Source organism: Ambystoma mexicanum, chromosome 9 (genome assembly GCF_040938575.1).
Source record: "Ambystoma mexicanum isolate Mex_15411 chromosome 9, UKY_AmexF1_1, whole genome shotgun sequence".
Taxonomy (NCBI): domain Eukaryota; kingdom Metazoa; phylum Chordata; class Amphibia; order Caudata; family Ambystomatidae; genus Ambystoma; species Ambystoma mexicanum.
Window position 1 is genome coordinate 1,036,005,816 of NC_090931.1, and position 19,924 is coordinate 1,036,025,739.

The following is a 19,924-nucleotide window of genomic DNA, read 5'->3' on the forward strand; positions in this document are numbered from 1 at the left end:
GATATCAATTATTAATTTATTATAAAAGTGTGATATATATATATATATTGTTTAATTTTTTCAAATAAACCTTTTAAATTTGCAAAGCAAGCCTACTTCTTGGCTCAGTGGGGTCAAGGGGGATTCTAAGAGAGGGGTGTTATACAAGGGTTCATCATCCAGATTATAACTTGCCATAAAAATATATAAATAAGGGCTTCCTTTGGGCATCCCAGACAAGGCACTGACTTAGTGGGATTGCTTGATTGGAGTCACTTACAAACATGATTATGTTTCTAATTAGATTGACAGATTGCTCTCAATCAGGTGAATCAAATGTTGTTACTGTCTTCTCACCACGATGTGATTTGCGTGTGACAGATGTTTTATTTTTATACTCTAATGCGTTCACTCAAATATTCTATTTCCATCTCAAAATCTTGATAAAAGAAAACACTGATGTGCAACATTTCTGTTAAGAAATATCTACATCGGTATAATTAGCATAATGAACAAAATACCATAAAAATATCCTTTTACATCCAGCTGATATGATTTTTCACACAGAACCATTTTTAAAAGAATGTTGGTATGACATTCATATCAAAGGATATGCAGGAAAGTAATTCCATATGTGAAATTTGAAAGTGCAATTTTTGTCCTTCCCATGTGATGGGTTCACAAAATATAAATGGTATTTTCAAACAGTGTTGGTCCTTTGAGGCTCAGAGCCGCGCTATTTATGATCAGTGAGAGGTCTTATTGTCATGGCAAATGTTCTTTGAAGTTGAGTTGCTCAGAGCCATTTGTTGGAAAGGTCTTGTGCAGCTTGAGTGATTGCAGTAACTTGCTGTCAAAAATGCCACAGTCTCCCTGCCTCTGCAAGTGTGAATGGCATCCTTAATGGGAGGCCTGTTTGAGGCTGTTGAGGCTTCTGATAGTTTGGGCCATTTCACTGTAAACCCAGGTTCCAAAATATATTTCTATCTTTTTAAGGAATCATTGGATGGACCCTGTGACAAAGGTTGTTAATCAGCTGCATTTCTTACTCGCAAGGCCATTTTTTTAGGAACAAGATAACATTTGGCCTTTGGCAAATCCAGGCAGTGTCATAATGTTTATAGCCCAGATTCATGGCCTGGGTTTCAGTTCCTTGTGACAATAATCTCCTCAGTGGGGTCAGATTAAATTGAGTTTTGCTTTCTAGCCGAAAGTTGCTGGTTTCATTCGTGAATGTAGCATTTAAAGGAATTTTCCTTTTCTCATTCCCGTGTTTTATGTTGTTCTTTAATCAGGGGCATTAAAACAGTTTTGCAATCAGTCTCCTGTGGATAAGAATCTAAACTTCAAGTTACTCCGTTTTATTGGATATGGCTAATTTTCAATCATGTAAAGTAGAAATCAGAAATAATGTAGGCCTCAATTCAATTTTCACTTTTCTCTAAATATATTATACTTTTTCATCCCTGGCTAACAGTTTTCAATTTAATACAGCTTACTGTATACTTGAATATCCCTGAACAGATTTATTTTTGGCCTTTTCATTTGCTCTGATCAAATACACCTTATATGTAGCCGGTCTGCTGACATCACAACTGTTCCTGGCATTTGTTTCTTTCAAATGCTTAGTGCATTATGCAGTCCATGTATTTATTGTGTATGTTTTATTTTTCATTAGCTCATTTTCATGTGTATAGATTTCTTTACAGATGAAAACTGAGAGGAATGAATCAATGTGTGCAAGACACCCATGCTGCCAATACAGCAGTTCTACCCATTTTTCCTGTTGTGCCCAATCCTGAAACAACTTTATCTTGCGTTCTCAAAACTTGAATATATTTTACAGTGGTATGTTTCTTGAAGAGAATCCTTGCAACTAACAATGTATTTACTCATATGTTTGTAGTCTGCTGTCCAAGCAAATTATTTAGAATAATGCTTGCACTGCCAAAAGTATATTAAGTCACATTGATAAAATTACTTCAAATGAATGTTGTTAGAAGTGTAAAAACCTTAATTGTGTTACAGGTACATCTGCACTGGCTTTCTACCAATGACTCTATAATGACCTGGGTGTCTGAGTTTGCCTGGCTTTAAAGTCTCAATAGTTGTGTTTATTGTGAAGACTGAACTACCCCCTAGTGAGGTCATCAAATCTTCCATTCTATTTAAGTCAATGTACTGACAAGACATAAAGACCAGTCAATAAAGGGGCAAAGAAACAGTCTGGGATTGCCTGGGGATGGTCTTTCATGCATATCCGTGCTCACCCTACAATGCTGCTGTTAAATATTTAGCAAACAAACCTCAAACAAGAGTTGAGTCCTACATCTGTTTTAAGCTACACCTATAAACTATCTGGTTAGCTGAGGATAAGACATGATTTCTCTTTTCTTTCCCTCCATGTTGGAGAAATTGCATCATTGTCTTTCCTTCAATGCTTTCCTGAGTGGGAGAAAACATCTTGATGCATTTTGCCCTAATGCGGTAGACATGTGTTTTTTCTTTGATTCAATCAACAAAGGAAGGGGTGCATTGAATTTGTGCAGATTCTGGAAACAATGTGGGTCCAGCAAATCATTCGTTTTAATGCTCTCTGCAACACTGCTGGCTGGAGGGAACAACGTGGCAACCCCATTCTTTGCATTACTAAAATGTCACTTTTTCTCCCTTAAAGTGAGAGTGTTGTATTTTGAGAGAGAGAGTGGTGCTATCTACCTGGGGTGTTTAACTCTCAAGCCTATGTGAATATTTTTCTTCAGGGTTTCCTGACTTCTGCGTTTCTGTGGATCAAAATCTGGAGCTCCCGGAGTCCCAACATGACAAGCACCGACCCTCGACACGCTGCTCACAAATATGATTTTATTTATTCTGAAATCTTCTTGCCCTTCAGCATGGTAGCCTCTCTATTAGATTGTGTATATTTCTCTATATGGCTACCACTGCATGTGTTTTTTCTCTTGCTACATGTGTCTGATTCTACACATGATTATCTGCAAAATAAATTGCGAATGTTCCCACTAGTACACGAGTCTACATTTTCCAATCATGTATTTGATTGTGACAAAAATTGCATTTGTTTTTCTCCATATGTGATTGTGTACAAAACACTGCATGAGACTGCGGCCATGACCTATTTGTCTTCATCTATGCGTGACTGCACATGCAACTTCACTTGCTTGCTCTTATGATGTTGCTTTGAAATTCAAATGATGTGTACAGCCACATTGAAACAATAGACTGATATTATTTTTAGACAGAAATGCAGCTATTTGAAACTACATCGCAAGGAGTGTGAAAAGTAGATGTAACTACAATTAGTTTCCCTTATCCCACAAAAGTGACAAAAGAGATGTGCAAAAACTACTACATAATGAGTGCACCCATCAGTCTCAACCGGTTCACAACTGATTGGCAGCTAATATCCAGACCTGCTTGGAGGGCAGGATTGTGAATAGCTTTGAACTCTAATGATTTTACCAGGAAGTGACATCATGTGACCTTTGACACAAGTAAGATCAATGAAGTGACATTGCCATTGGATTAAAAAAACACCTTTGTTAACCACCCACGCTTCACCTTGGCCGTTAACTCCTGATGTAGCCGGTGGAATGGGTTACTAACGCCACGTTATTAACTTTAATGATCATTATCACTTATGAAGGTACACATTTTCCCCTTCTGTGTTTCCCCCTCTCCCAGTCAACAGCACCCATCATGTTTCACCAATTCCCCATCACAACTTACTTTGCCTATCTGCTCACTCTCCGAGTGATGTGCACGCTCATACACCTGTCCATTGCCAACCTCAACTCACACACCTTGTCCCTGCTACACTCCCAATCTGGTTCCCAATTTACCCCTTGCCCTCTCTATTTCCTATTGACGTTTTTAGTCCTTCTTTCTCACTCTTTCTTTGCCCCGGTCACCCATGCGTTGGCCAATTTGTTGCTGCTTATGTTTCTCATGTCCTTTCTCGCAGTCCCTCGTGCTCTTACTCCCGCTGCCAAAACCTCTGCAATTTATTTCACATTGTAAGTCATGCTTAGAACCATGTGGTTCAGGGCCGGCTAAAGATGTGTCACTGCTGGTGGGGGCCCATTTCAAAATGATGGTTTGGGGGCCCCTTTCTTAGACTGGAGATCAACAGTCAGAGGGACTCGTGGGATCCATACATCATAATGGAGAAAAATAGATACAGCCACGGAGTTAATAGCCACCTATCATCACGAAACAGAGAGCCAGCGGGGAGCTGAAACCCTAAATGTCCACTGAAAATGTATTGATTTTTATTTGACTGCAAAGGGTTATTGAAGAGCGGCCAGAGTAAAAAGGCACGCACCACAGAGGGCTGAGGGAGGTAACGCCCTGAAGGGCTCTAATGCAACATGTAATGTGTACACTGCAAAATGCATATATTAAAAAGGTCCCGAATTAAAGGAGTATATTGCTATGTCATAAGACTGCTGTCTGCCAACATGGGGACAGTTGCTGGGGCACTATCAATTGAAAAGATGGAAAGGCCCTGATGCTGTCTTTGTTCAGGGCCTTATGACTGGTGATGTTATTTCCTGTGATGTTATGATATGCTAATTATTATTTTGGAAACTTGAAGAATCCTACAGCTTTTTAGTCAGAGAATGTTGGCAAGTGCGTGTGCTTCAAAAAGAATAATAGTCTCCAAACAAATGAAAATCCGACTTCTCCAGGAATGATTCCTGCCACAGAACGTCTATTAGAAGCTGCTTCTCGCCATCACAAAACCACAAAGTGTGCCAGGGATCCTTCAGTTACAGTAGTTGACATCCTTTTTATTGAAAGAAGGGGCGCCTGCTCACTCAAATCAGCACTACAGCTCTCAGATCGGCGTGCTGCTGCTTCTGTCTGTTCATGCAAAGGCTCGGCTGAAGCACTGTTCTCTGTGAAGAGGCGGCGCTGAGACTCACACCGCCAATCTCTCATAGAGGGGAGGAGCCCCGGAAAGAGCTGAGGAGCAGGGACGCACGCATTCCATGGGATATCAAATATTTCACAACACCGGAGCCATCCCTCCCTTCGCAAACTTGGAATGGTCTCCGATCTCGGGCGCCTTAGCTTCACCCGGGCTCCACTCCTCTGCGCGGAGCCCCCAGCTCGATCCCACCGAGCCCAGGTAAGTGCCCGGCGGGCCAGCTGCCCCACAATGATGCACAGTAAATGACCATTGAGTCCCGGCGGCCAGAGCTCGCGTTTACTTCCAGCCTGCCCGAAGAAGCCATCTGCCGCATACAAGCAGCATGTCCACCACATTATGCAGGGCGCTTCGCGGGCCGCTCTGTCATTGTCAGGGAGAGCGGAGCTCCTGATTAAGAGTTGCGAGCTCTTGTTCCCCCAAAGCGGATTTCATTTTCACTGCACCCGTCTCCTAACGGCGAAGTTCGCGGGTTTGTTTTGTTTCTCCCCCATGCAGAGGAGTGAAGTCATAAAAATAGCAAAGGGTCATCTCGCAATAAATAGGAAACCGAGTTTGGAAGTTCAAAGTGCAGCATTGTGCAGAGGCTGGCGAGGACATTTTTAAGCGGATCCTGTTTGCACTTTGTGTGAACGCTGTGTGTGGATTGCTAGACATGTTGCAAGGCGCGCGTGTTTCCTTGGTAGGTGGGGGCGCACAGAGTTTGCCGTCTTGTTGGTAGATTAGTAGGTGTCATTATTTTAATAGTAAATTCAATGTCCGATCACACTTCCACGCCCCCTACCCTATCCCACACCCCCCGCTGCCCCGCCGCTGCTCCGCCGCTCCTGTGCTTTTCATTGGAAGTGAGGAGGGTTTGACATGGACTTGCATCCGCTGTCTTATGCTTTTATGTCCCCTTCCTTATCCCGCTTTCCCGTTTCATTTCAAGGTCTTTCCTTTCCTTGATGTCGTGTTCCCACTTTCATTGTACACAGGTAGATTAAATGAAAATCCGACGAAAGGGGCCGGCGTTCCGAGGCAGCAGTGGCATTTGATCGCCGAGAGGAAAAGTGCATTTAATGAAAAACAACCCTTGGAATTGCAGCCTGTGAAAATCCGATTCCGCTGTGTGTGTCTCCAGCAAGAAATGATCAGCAGCACTAGCGTTTATGGTATGTCCGTGCATGGCCCCCCGCGCCCCCTTGCCTATGTCTACCTCCTAATGTCATTGTCCAATACAGGGCGCCTTTTCGGGATATTAAGGTGTCCTTGTGGTAGCAGACCAGTGATTTCTGGAGTATCATTCGGTTGGCATTGGCGTATCCCTGCTTGTTTCTGGATGTGTCCTATTCACACAGTTATTCCTCTTGTGCATGGTGGTATTACTTGTAAAGTCGCATGTGAGTCTGGTGGATGTACTGAAAACTCAAGATGACATGCAAATCAAACACAAGGAGGGACCCGAGAAGACAAAAAGGCGCGCGGATAAGTACGAGTGTTTACTGACAGCTACACCCGAGCCATGAGCCTCCCCTTTCTTAATCCTAGCTATATTGCGGACTGCGGCCAGTGTTCATACAGTGGGGGTTCGTGAGGACTTTGTGCTTGTAAACAACGCAGCTGACTATCTCCTAAGTATTGCAGAAAAGCTGGGCTTTTGTGTGTCCTTATTTATTTGTCCATTTGCTGTTTTGCCTCTGAACTTTTTTCACTGTAGCCGAGCGAAGGAATCGGGCTTCGCGATTTGACTTGATTTTAGCCGCTCCGGCTCCCTTCCCTCCCCCTTTTCCCGCTGCACAAAAGGTCAGATAAAATGGAGCTTGAGGGATTTCTGCAGCTTTCCTGGCCGCGCTCTGTGTACAATTCCGAGCTCTGCCACTCTGCCCGAGACGAGTCAAGGGCTTGAAGTATCACGCACAAGCTAGCCAGTGTGAAATGGCAACAATAGTTTCTGGGAAATGCAGGCGGTGGGGGTGGTGCCCCCCCCCCCCTTAGCAGAAAGCCGGGCGGCGGCGGAAGCGGCGGCTTCCACAATGTGCTCTTTATGCGAAGCATTAAATGCACTTACGTTTATTGTGGGGTTCATTTGATGGCATTCCGCATTCAGGACTTGTTGACTGTGGGCGATCAATAAGGCTCCCAATGTGTCCAAGGAAATGTTATTCGGAGAGAGAAAAGCGCCCTGCGCCGAGTATGTTTACTAGATGGGCGATTCCCCTGTGCGAAATTACATATGCAGCCAGATCATATTAGAGTCGTTGCACTGGACAAGAGAAATGTTTTTCTTATGCAGGTCGAAGCTAGACCCTGGGTTGCGAGGCAATGTTGCATGTTTTTGGCTATTAACAGAATTGATGGGAGTTTAAAAAAAATATATAATGACAACAAGAGCTATACAGAACATCCAGTCTATACGATATGGGTACACAGATTCCAGTTCCCACCAGTGGACACCATACTGCATTCCTTATAAAATGCTATTGCCCTGAGGAAACCTTACAGCAGTGAGCCCAGAATACGGGAGGGCACGCATTGCCATGAATCATTTTGTCAGCACGCCCTGGCATCGCCAAACCCTTTCTGTCCTATCTGCAAATAGCACAGGAGCTCCCGTTTGGTGCGCCCGAGGACGCCTTCTTAAATACCCCAAAAGGCCAGAGCGAGGGGACTGCCCAGTCACACCCCTTGAGCTCTGCTGTTGCAAATTAAGTATGTTGTGGTCAGGAAATGAAAGCTAGCGTGTCTCGCGGACACGCCGTTTATCAACCACCGCATCTATCGAACAAGGGGCCTGTCACACTGATCGCCCCCCACACGTTCGCTGTGACTTGGCATCCGCTTTGATCTTGGCATTTTTAAAGAAAAAAAAAGATATTATTTTGATAACAGCGGGGGAAGAACGCGTCCAATATAACTGGGAATGTTCGTAGCATGCCACGCACAATATGCATTGATTGGCTTAGCACCACGGACATGTGTACTTGCCCATCTCTTTTAAAAACAATCTTAAATAGGGTGTGCGTGTTTTACTTTCCACAAAGACCTAACGCATTCAAAAGTTGTGCTTCATAGGTTCATGTCTGATGTGATGTGCAGTTTTCATTTGGCCAGTGCGGCGTCCCATACAGTGGAGTGTGTATGGAGACTCGAGCATCCTTTGAAGTGTACACTTTTCCCCATGGTGTTGGTTATTTGCAGCACCATTGATGAAGGAAGCACTCCATCATATGCTTTTCGGTATTTCTTTCTCATATTTAATTGTTTGCCCTTCATGAAATTCTGAAAATCTTGAATTTAAGCAGCACTGAGGGTACGCAGCCACGCAGAGTAAGGTGGGTTTGTGCAGAGGGGCATGCAGGTATCTAAGTGTCTTTTTATTTGCATTGCATGTGTACATGGTTGTGGGGGGTATCACCCCCACACTGCTAACACGTAGTCCACGTTCAAAGGGAAGATTACCTCAAGTTATTTTTCAATAGTTTCAACCCCTTCATATTGAATGAACGGCCCGTTACATAGTTGTGAGTGCATAGTTGTGAGAATTACATTGCCATGATAAATGCATCATGCCACAATGTTGTGTTGGAAAGTTGCAATCAAAGGAAAGAATAAACAATTTGATGATGGCTTACAAGAAGGCAGTGCTGGTTTATATTGTGATTGTTAGAAGTAATATGGCTGTTATCCTGATGACTGGGTTTTATTCCATATACAATCCTTCAAGTAATCTTGTTGAACTATGGCACAGCACTTCATAACAATTGCCCCATGCTAATGTTTCATGTTTGATATTAAGGAGTGAAGGTGCAGCAATGAGGCCTTGCTAGCACATACGCTGTGTGGGACTGGAACGCGAGCGCTACAAATCCTGTTTTTCTTAGTCTGACATGTACAGGAGACCTTTCTTTTTACGATGCATATGAATACATTCAACTGTGAACGTGCCCAACTGTCTAGTATCGCAACTGGCGGTGCGCACCCATTCTCACCGCTTTTCATCGTAGCCCGAAATAAGTGCCACTTTTTGAGTTTCGCAGCGGGTGAAGCGGTGATCACGGTTATGTCAAAACATTTCCAGGATGTGATAGTTTCCTGGATGGCTGCAGAGCATATGCTCGTACTGCGACTCCTGACACGCTTGGTTTAACTTTGTTTGTTGGCCGCAATTGCCTATATGTTTAGTAAATATCAAATTCCCTTTAAAATATTGTTTTTCTTGTCCAAAAGAAACCTAGCTTGTTGTTCTGACGATTTGTGGAAGTAATTGTCTCTCCCCTTGCTTAGATCATGCTTTAGTTGATAATTTTCCTTCTATGCCGGGGCTGAAATCTCCTTTTGTTTTCATTTTGATGGTGTTCTTGCAGTCATTACATTATTAATTGTATAGTGCCTGCTTTGCATTCCAGTGCTGTTGGTATGTGGTGTTTCTGCTATGTTTATATGGAATTCTACCTCACCATTAATCAACCATAGGCACTGTGGGACAGATATAAGTCAGCACTATACATCAGTATTTTTACATTTGCAGTGGAAAACATATCACCATTTTGTACTGCAGCGGGGGCAGTATTGGGGAATTATTTTCTGTAACTCAAGGGAACGTAAGATGGGTGGGATAGTGGAATCTTGGGTTTCCACTGTGGGGCTGAAAACAGATGCAGGTTGCATTCAGTCTGGTGGACCCTTCTGATATTTGTAGGTTTGACACTATCAGCATGACTTCATGATTAATAGGCATATTCCTGGGGCGACCACACCACATCCTTTTTCACAACAATGCCGACATTGCAGATGCATATTTGAGATTTAATCACTGTACGTTGACTGTGTATTGATTTTATACATTTTTTGATTGGGGCGATTGCCATATAGATGTTGTGAATCGTACCAGTGATCAATAGGACTTGATGGATTGATCATTCAGCACATCCTTTTTCCCTGAGTCATTTACAGGGAGGCGGCAGAGCATGACATTTATAAAGCAGGAAGGAAAGGGACAACCTAGGATTTCACATCTCAACTGATTTGGAAATTGGATTGCAAAACTATATCTCAAATTTCACAGTACAGAATTGAAGCGACTCTTAAAATTAAAATGCGAAGAATTGTTATTTAAAACATACTCCCAATAGCTCCAGCGGACTAGTTTGCTCTAAAATTCTACAGAAGCATATGCCAATAAGGTGTGTATTTGACTGTGCCCCACAGAGAGCAAGCCCGCCAATTAGGTTGCATAGACATTTTGTATCACAGTATTAAAGAGCAATCGACATTCTTGCAGACTTGAATAGAAAGTGTTACTACATTCTCATTGCCTGCTTACTAAGTATGCCCTATGCTGCTATGCACACACGCAGCATATCCTCCCACTTTCAAGTCAGCATGGAGGCACAGACGTTGCAGATGGGTGAATTTGTCTACGTGTGCCAGACTGTAGCCTGAACAATATTTACTGAAAATTCGACCTGAATATGAAACGCATACCTCTGAAATAGTTTAACATAACTCTTAATGTGGCAACGCATGATTTATGTTGTCTTAAGAGAATCCTAACAATAAAATAATTCACACCACAGATTCCTTGGATCATACATGACTTCCGGTTTTCTAAATGTAACATTTTCAAGCTAAAGGTACCGGGAACAATGAGCAAATGAATCTAGCATGCAGCTGTCTGCGGTGCCTGCAGCGGGCTGCATTCTTTAGTTCATAGACATTTCAATGGGCAGAGAGTGGACACTGTATAAGCATGATATATTGAGTGGAACAAAGCGTTGCTATGATTGATCCTCCTAAAATACATTATCCATTTCAAAATCTAGCATCCCTGGACAGGGTGAGCTCTAGGAAGTTGCATCTGTTTATGTTCCAGGCAATGGAACTTTTGTTCTCGGGAAGGCAGGGCGGGTTAGGGGGCATATGGAGGCCAGGTTTTACGGATATCCAGTAGGAATATGCATGGGATGAATTTGCCCACAATGATTCTACATGTATGCACATTTGTCTCCTGAAGTTGTATATGGGGTGCTAAAGATCTTGACCTGTTTGCAGTATTGCGCACCAGAGCTGGGCAGTCCTGTTTGCAGAGAGAGGTTATCATGTAAGGTGTGTTGGTTGCCATGGAAGGTAACCGGGACTCGTGTCTGTGTGATCCTCTATGCCTTCCAACGAACTGTAAGTTTGCATGGACTGTAGTCACCAGAAATCAGAGGGTTTGATTGGTGGTTTGGAAGTTAAAGAACCATTGTTTAAAAACTAAGCACTCTAATTCTTTTGTACTTTGTGTATCAGCATTGTAGAAAATAGTTAACATTTTCTACAAATTATTTACATGTGAACAAGACCATTGTTTACTTGCACTAATTCTGATCTGTGACAGAATGAAGGTTGAGGACTTGTGAGATAGCGTCCCTTCCCCAAAACATTTGCAAGGGATCTGTATATCTCGGTATGTTATCCATATGACTAACTCTAAAAATCAAGTCATTTCACTTCTCTGCTGGTGAAGTCACATTCTGGGAGAAAGCTTCAATCCCCTTTTAATGGAGCTGATGTTTTAGTTCTGAAATGATTGCCAGAAAATGGAACGGGCTCAGTGCACAGATCATAAACAATCAGAAATGGCTTGTAATAGAATTGCATTTGAGGCCAGGACTTTGCCATTTGAAAAGAGCTTTGCCTGTTTCGTTACTCCGGACTTCGTCCACATTTGACACTGCTGCGTTTACATTAAACAGAAAAGCCTATCTCAGTGCCAAGTATGTGGCAAAAGTATACACACTTTTAATTGCAACTATGCAGGGTACATGTCATTGGTCTGTGTTTCAGCTGTTTATTAAATTGGCTAATCGCAGCCAAAGAACTGCAGCACCAGCAGGCTGTCTGTTGATATGTAAAGACATATAATACTGTTAGCAAACAATTAGCAGAAAACTGTGTTTAGATTTAAAATTGGCTGGTTAATGCTGTTGAAAAATAGTGACATATTGAAAACCTTAGAAAACGGTAAATTCGGACAAATTGTTGCCCTAAAAATCCCTCTATTTCTCGAGACTATCATCTGCAGTCGGCATCTATGCTCTGTCTTGCAATGTAATACAAGGATTTAGAAGATAGCTATATTCATCACCTTCCATTTGGGACCCTGCCAAATAACCATTGGTCCTACTTCCAAACCCTTCACACTACAAATGCAATCATTTTGTTCATGAAGTTAATGTTCTAACATCTGTGAAAAAAAGATTAATTTGAACTTTTTTCTCTTGAATACTTTTTAACTCAGATGGTGTTGCAGAAACTGTGCATCAGTCCAAGGGCAATTAGAACAAGGGAACACATCAACCGAAATAAAAACATAGAAAATCATTTCATTTAATGTTTACACCAAGGCAATGTTCGTCCAAGTCATGCCCAGTGTAAATGCATTGAAAGACTATTGTTTGCACAAGGGCAATCTTTGCCCTGGTGCTAATTGCATCTACACTAGTGAAAGGTTTCTCTAATGCCGCCCCACATGTTTCATTTGAACCACTTTGCATTCAACACAATTACAGGCTTTTGCCATGGTTATGTATTATAATTTCATTTCCCGGTTAGCATTATAGATTGATCTGAATGTGCGGTGATTTAGGTTTCAGATGAACGTTTTATTACTTATAACATGTGCGAGTTAAATAAATCCATTACACGCTTGTATGGAATATACCTATCATGCCATTGGGCGGTGACACGTTTGAATTATTTTGTTTTAATATATCATCATTGCAATTGAAACACAGGTTAAAAGTAGGGGCACATTCTCTACGTAGCATGGTAAATTCTTGTTGTGCGCTTTGCAACTAATTTGCTGCAATAAAAAAGCACAATTTTCAAAATGCCCTCAAATTGTTTAATTTTGCTTTTTGTTAGTTCTTGTGTTTCATAGCCAGTTAGAGCCCTATTTCTTTTAAATCCCTTTCAGAGCATGGTATAAATAGCTCTGGTTTGCAATCCTTTTTCTGTCTGCATATAACCAACACTTTGAATTGCATTTAATGTATCTAGATTAATCCAGTCACTAATTTACATCCGTAACCTGATTTAATTTAATATCACCCTAAACACACGTATGACAATAAAAAATTGATTTTGAAAAGTTCTGTTACCTCACATGTTGAGATTATGTTGCAATGTAAAGTAGCAACATAGGTGTGGTGCTAACAATTTAACAACCTTCCAAGGATAAAATGCTAAAGTGTCACAGCCAGCATTTGAATCTAGACACACCGGTTGCACGTATATGTTTGCAACAAGGGGTTAACCCACTGAGCAACTTTGCTGGATTTAGATATCCATTATCACCGACCACACAGTCTGTACACATGCACATGAGTTTTTTTTCTGATGAAACTAGTACCTTCTAAAACACTTGTATTGAATCAAGGTTTTCTTTCAATACAAAAATATGTTTCTCCTTTTAATATAACATTCACCCTTTGAAAAGCTTGTTATTATTTCTTGGCAGTTTGCAACTAATTAGTTTTAATGTGAATCCCACAGCCTTATGGACTTCTTCTGCAGTTTCCCCGCATTTCTCTTTATTTTTATGGCGAACCATTTAAGCTCAATACATACACATATAGTGCTCTTTTTGAACCAAGGTACATTTATTTGGAAAAGCTATGATTAAGACCTTTTTTTCCCCCTGTGATGATGTCCAGGAAGATAGAAAGTTCCTCAGTAGACAGGTAAAAACCTCCCTTATGACATATAATGTGATAAGGGAGGTTTTTACCTGTCTACCGATGAACTTTGTATCTTCCTGGATACAGGGCCCGAGCTCCAATGTCACCTTAATTATTCATCCGTCTGTTGAGCACCACAAGTGCTCTGCCCTTCGATTAGATTAGCTTGGTATATTTGTTCCAACTACTATCCGTCTGGTGAGCACCACAAGTGCTCTCCCCTTCAATTAGCTTGGTATATTTGTTCCGACTAATTCTGGTAAAAAATATGAAATTGCCATACAGCATTCCTTAAATAAGGGAGGTTTTTACCTGTCTACTTAGAAACTTTGTATCTTCCTCGACACAGGGCCCATACTCCAATGTCACCTTAATTATGTATCCGCCTGTTGAGCACCACAATTGCTCTGCCCTTCGATTAGCTTGGTATATTTGTTCCGGCTAAAAATGTGAAATTTCCATACAGCAATCCGTAAAGGTGCTACCTCCGAATTATGCTTGCACACATCACTGTTTCCAGCAGGCACGTTATAAAAGGCCAATTATCATTATGACCGGCAGGCTGCTTTTGGAGCCCACTCTTTAGTTATCTTCTTCAAACATTTCCAATTGCTAATAGGCCAAGTACTTTGCCTGAGATGAGAGGAAAGTGTTGAGTTTAATGTCATGACCTATTGATTCTAGGAGGTACCCTTTGGCCCTGTTCCCTATCATCATGCCATAGGGTACACCAATGTCACTTGCTTTGCTTGGAACAGTCACCTCTTATCTCAACTGAGCGTTTTCATTATATATGTTTTCAAGCCACTCTCAACTAAACCCATCCACACCACTTCACGTCCATCTAGATATGTGCAGCTAGGAATTGTTTTATGTGTATCTAAACTTATTGCATGCTTTCCTTTGAACAATTTTTCAAAAGGTTCAGTGGTACTATTGTTCTTCTTTAGTTCGGCCTTCTGCACATGTTAGTTTCCCAGCATTCCTGTAGTAGTCTCTCTGAAGTCTGATGTCTGATTGCAATCTGCCTTGTTATGGACCAGCGTGCGTTTGGTGAACTGTTGCACTATTGTGATAGCATCCTGGTGGACTGATGGCAGGGCTGGCTGCAAGTAAGGGAAGGCAATGCGAGCATTCATTCTTCAGCCCCCACTTGCTGGAGGCACTGGGCTGTTCCTACAAGTGTCAATTGCTGCTATACTTCCAATTGAGGGTTACGCAGCAGCACTCGTTTCCTTTATCTAGTGCCGTAAAAGATCTTAGCAACAGCCCTGACCAATGGCCTGATTCTCTTATTTTATTTAAGGCGATCCTCTATAAGTGACCGCCAGCACTGGATGGTAGAATGATTTTTGCAGACTCCACAGAATACCATGGGCGTGATTTACAAAAATGTTTTAACGTGGGAACGCCCCATTGAAAACTTGTTTTGTAAATCACTCGCAATGAGTGGAAATACAACATTTTGTTTTAAGGGGGATGGCTCATTGTTCAGAATATTGCCTGAAAACAAATATAGTTTAGGCTACAATATTTGCACTCACATTAGCCTCTTCACGAGTATGAATTGGTGTGTTGTGTACATGTGGAGAAATGGCATTCAGGCAAGGGCTGGAGTACACTTTTATCCGTGTTTTGTTGGGCGCAACTTGACACTTTTTGTCCGGTTATAGTTGGTTTCTCATCTTTTCATTTCTGACTTGCCATCATATATGTATACATTTGCACTTTATTCTTCTTTACATCAAACTACACGTTTTGAGTCACAATTATGTTTTCCTTCACAAGCACTTTAAATGTGAGTCTTTTCTTCATGTTCTTCAACCATGATTAAGCTGCCGGAGTCTGTGAAATGTCGGTTACTCCGAGCGGGCATTATTCACAGAAGCCTTTCATAATGGTGCAATCCCATTGGAAAACGCTCTGTAAATCAGGCCCTTTGTCGTTTCATGAAACAATTCTGTGATGCAGAAAGTGCAGTTTCCTTTTCTTTGATAATGGCTGATCTATGCATGTCTTAATGTTTTACATTATGCGGTGGAACTTTACGGAAGTGCCCGTCTTGTTAAATATACTTTGTCGTGAAGATGCCGATATGCAAGAAAGAAAAAACACATTTTATTGTAATCTCCCAAAACATAATTTCATGAAATATAATTAAACACATACATTAGGCTGTTTATATTGCATAGTAACACAGTGCCCATTACAGCTTTGAACAGTATGGTTTGCCCGTTAGTGTTAAAGCAAAGGGCCCAGAAGTGTTTTTCAATGGGATTGCACCATTGTAAAAGAGTGTAAAAGTAAGAATATGCGTTTTCAGCGTTGGTGTTCTTGGATGACGTCGGTTTTGTAGGAGACATGCACATGTAAGGTAGTGGACAATCTGTCATGAAACAGGTCTGCGTTCCACTGACCTTCCCGTATGCACAGTGTAGTGCCTGCCTCTCAGCCCAGTAAATAATGTGTAGGCTCCTTCTTGCTTGCCTCACGCGGAGAATTCTCATCTCCCCTCCTCCCTCGCCGCCGCCGCCTGCGACCCCCCCTCCCCCCTCTTCATTTTGCTGGGCTGATTGCCTCAAGTCTACAGCACTGGCATTGAGAAGGTGACATTTATAGCCCGTGCTGAAAGAATTGGCATTTTTTCCAGAACCAACTGACACAAGGTATCACATTGTGATGCTCGAAATACATTTAAAAACCAAGCATCCCTTTCATGTCAAACCTTGGACTCGCTGCAAAGTCCATCCGAACAGATCTGAATGTTCTTGCAGGAAGAGCGTTTATTTTCCAAAGATTTCTTTTTACATCATTCATGGATGGCTCCAACATGAAGAGACATATCAAACGAGATCGGGAATCTAACTAGATTCTTTTATGTCTGTGGCTACCAGGATGCCTACAGGATTGTGTCTCAAAACGGCACCGGGACTGACCCATTTACTCCACTTGTAGTCGGACTAAATGGCACGTTTGGTGCAAAAACCCTATAGACACACACTGCAAATTCTGCATTATCTCTTCCTTTAACAGTCGCATCCCTCTAATTATCACGCAGGAGCATTAATACATGTATGTTCCCAAAGTCCTTATCGACGCAGGTTTTCTTTTGGCCAAGCACCCAGTTACTCGATATGCTGTATTGTTTAAAGATTGAACATGTGTCAATATCATTGCGCACGTTGCCACTTAGTTTCCAGGCATTTGCACTTTTGTTGGCCCTTTGACTCTTTGAGGATGTAATCATTTTGTGAGCAGAAGCTGCTTGCAATGTGCTTATCGCTTTACAAGTGATGAGGCAATGACGAAAAAAAAAACAGATTAGTACCCAATCCGTGACAACACATGAGAAATTGATGAATTCATTCAACAGTGATGCTGTGCAAAGTGTATGTTGAATCCAATTGCTAGAGATCTACGGACCCTGACCTCTATTTTAGTCCACTCCATGTCCTACTAACACAGGGGTGCCTAATAAGAAACATCAGAGTCACAAATATCAAATGCACACTATTGTGGTGTTTCATTGATGTGTTTCAAATGTTTTGATGAAAGCAGTTTATAATGCATCAGTGTGACTTTATAATATGCAGGAGAAGCAACAGCAATTAGATTAAGGTGCTATTTTATATTTAATTCATAACGTGCATTTAATTTAATATAACATTTTCCAAACCTTGCCTGGATTGTGTAACGATTCACGTTATCTCATCACTTCTCACCAGGAGGTGGGAGCCCTTCCGTGAAAGGCCGCTACCCAATTGTCCCCCTAGGGGTGGTGGAAAGGGGGACCTCGCAGCCGGAGACTCCCCTCATGGGGAATAAGACTCCTGTTCCTCGACGGAACTCCCTAACCCTCTTGCCCTTGTACCCATAAAAATACTAAAGTCGACAGAGAGTGCAACTCAAAGTACTACTGTGTGTTACTGTAACATTCCCTTCCATCCTTAAGACTTGACACTGCTGAGATGAAGAAGAATAAGAATGATGACATACATTTTCTAGAAGTACTGGAAAGAGTTGGCCACGAGGAAGCATGAAGAGTACCTCATGGAAACAACCAAAAGACTATAAAACTGTGCTGGCGTAGGCCCAGCTAGGAGAGATACAAACAGAGGAAGGACTGAAAGAAGGGAGAAGCCTGCAAGGAACTAGCAAAGCCCAGGAAGTTTGAACCTGGGAACCTGTCAGCTGTGCAGAGAAGTTGGTCTATGAAGAGACAACTCAAAAGAGTGGAAGTCTCAGAGAATTCCAATGAGCCCACAGGGCCGACTCACTACAGTCCTGGGGAAGTCGCAGTGGTGGCATGACCTTGAGAGGTGGACTGTTTGGTCTGACAATGGTGTTGAGACCATCAGCCCCAGGCCTTCACAGAGCCGCAAAGGTGAACTAGAAAGAAGCATCAAGCGAACAACAATCTGCCCACAATCCCCGGGAAGACCAGACATGAATTCCCAACACAAACAAGTTAACATAAACTGTGTGAGACCTGGGGGGGGGGTCTGGAGAGACAAACGAGTCAAGAAAGTCTCAGCAATAATCTGCCTCATCACAGTGGTGATGCCCAGAGAGCTAAGAGTCAATAAAGCCTTGGGAGTAATCTCCCTCTTCATAGTAGTGATACCCAGAGAATCAAGAGTCAAGGAATCCTAGGGAGTAATCTTCCCCATCCCAGTAGTGACACTCAGAGAATAAAGAGTCAAGAGAATCTCAGGAATGATCTCTCTCATTACAGTAGTGATATCCAAAGTTCTGAAAATCAAGAATGCATTGGGAGGAATCTCTGTCGTCACAGTGATAATCCAAGTAAGAATAAAGAGAATTCTTGACAACAAAAGCTATATAGAGATACTCTTTATAACGTCCTACTACAGGGGAGAATTGCTAAAACTGTAAAGCAAGCTTTCAGAAGCCCTTGGGAAGAAGTGAAGAGACCTTTGGGGACTATTGTCAAAGAATATCCCAAGGCTGACTTCAAGACTGTGCGAGGTAGGTCACTAGAAGGGAGTCATTCTCCTGACCACACTTTCTTTGTTGAAGCAGAAACTAGACCAACAGATTAATGAGAAGGAGATAAAGACTGAGCCAGTTCACCAGGAGAAGGGAACCATTCTCCTGGTACTATTTACATTTGGATGCTGAACCCTTTTGTTGACTAGTGGAAAGGTTAGGGTAGGGTTTTGGACATAGGCTATCCCTTTACATTTGGACAAACATCCTGAAGACGTGGACCCGAGTTGATATGTGTTTAGGCAGGGATAACCCTTTAGAGATAGCGAGAGGTAGGGCATTTTCTTTATATTTCAAATGAAACTTGTTGAAACATGCCACCCCTTTGTCTGACTCCCTAGTCTACCATGCCACAATGACCATGTTTCTTTTATTTCAGTATACTCCAGCGCAACACAAAAGGCTTCATTTGTAATCTGTAGGGATGTGGATACACATCACAAAAGTGCTTAAGAACAATAAGAGGAGATGATGCATTTGTCAAGAGTTGCTTAATATTCATGAAGAGGGTAATGGTGCCTAAAACTAAAGCTTGAAGGCTGTTTTGCGCAATGGGTGGATTTTCTCACAGTCATTGTTATAGACTTTCAATTGCTTCAAATACGTGTCAACACAACTGGACCTCATCTTTTATGTTTCAAAATAAACCTATTAGCCAGAGTGCAGCCCAAGAAAAGAAAAGTAATATAAAGTAACAGTTTGTGTCTTTACTGTATGTTCCAAGTCACATATTGCATTCTGAGAATCATTTCTGAAGTGAGTTTTCTAATAAATTAGGATTACTTTAAAAATCCAAGAACATCCTATCTTGAACAAAAACAAACCATATAATGCACAACCCAATGGTCTCTGAATTTGTCTAAAATGTGGAACGTATTTTTTAGTTTCAGCACCACTGATAAGCCGGACTTATTGCATTGCAGTACAGCTATTGGGAGATGGCATATGAGGAGAGACACAATGTTTGTTGGTTTTGTTTGCCCACCCACCGACTGCCCATGGCCATACTAATTCCTGTGGCCAATCACACGCACTTCTTGCCCTTCCCCACCCAAAACACACCCTTCTGGGATCTCCGAGTTAGATAAATATAGCCTTAGCACAAAAGGTTGCACTCAAATGTTTGCCAGTGCTTCTTCAAAGCAGCCTTCTGAGAGTTAATGGATTAATTGGAGCTGTAAACGTGCTACTGGTTTAATACACATGGCTCAACCATGTGTGCCTGCAGCCACTTGGTTTTTTTTAAGCATTATGCATGCCCTCACTGAAGTCTTATTAG

General features: G+C 41.9%; 1 protein-coding gene across 2 annotated transcripts in view; it reads left to right on the forward strand.

The window, feature by feature from the left end:
- The first annotated feature begins 4,960 nt into the window (after window positions 1-4,960).
- Window positions 4,961-19,924, forward strand: part of FIGN (fidgetin, microtubule severing factor) — a 316,802-nt gene continuing 301,838 nt past the window's right edge. For both annotated transcript variants that reach the window (XM_069616313.1, XM_069616314.1), the window contains exons 1-2: window positions 4,961-5,131; window positions 5,908-6,084. In XM_069616313.1, the coding sequence (XP_069472414.1) occupies window positions 6,060-6,084 (25 nt within the window). In that variant the 5' untranslated portion in view covers window positions 4,961-5,131; window positions 5,908-6,059. The remainder of the gene's footprint in view (window positions 5,132-5,907; window positions 6,085-19,924) is intronic.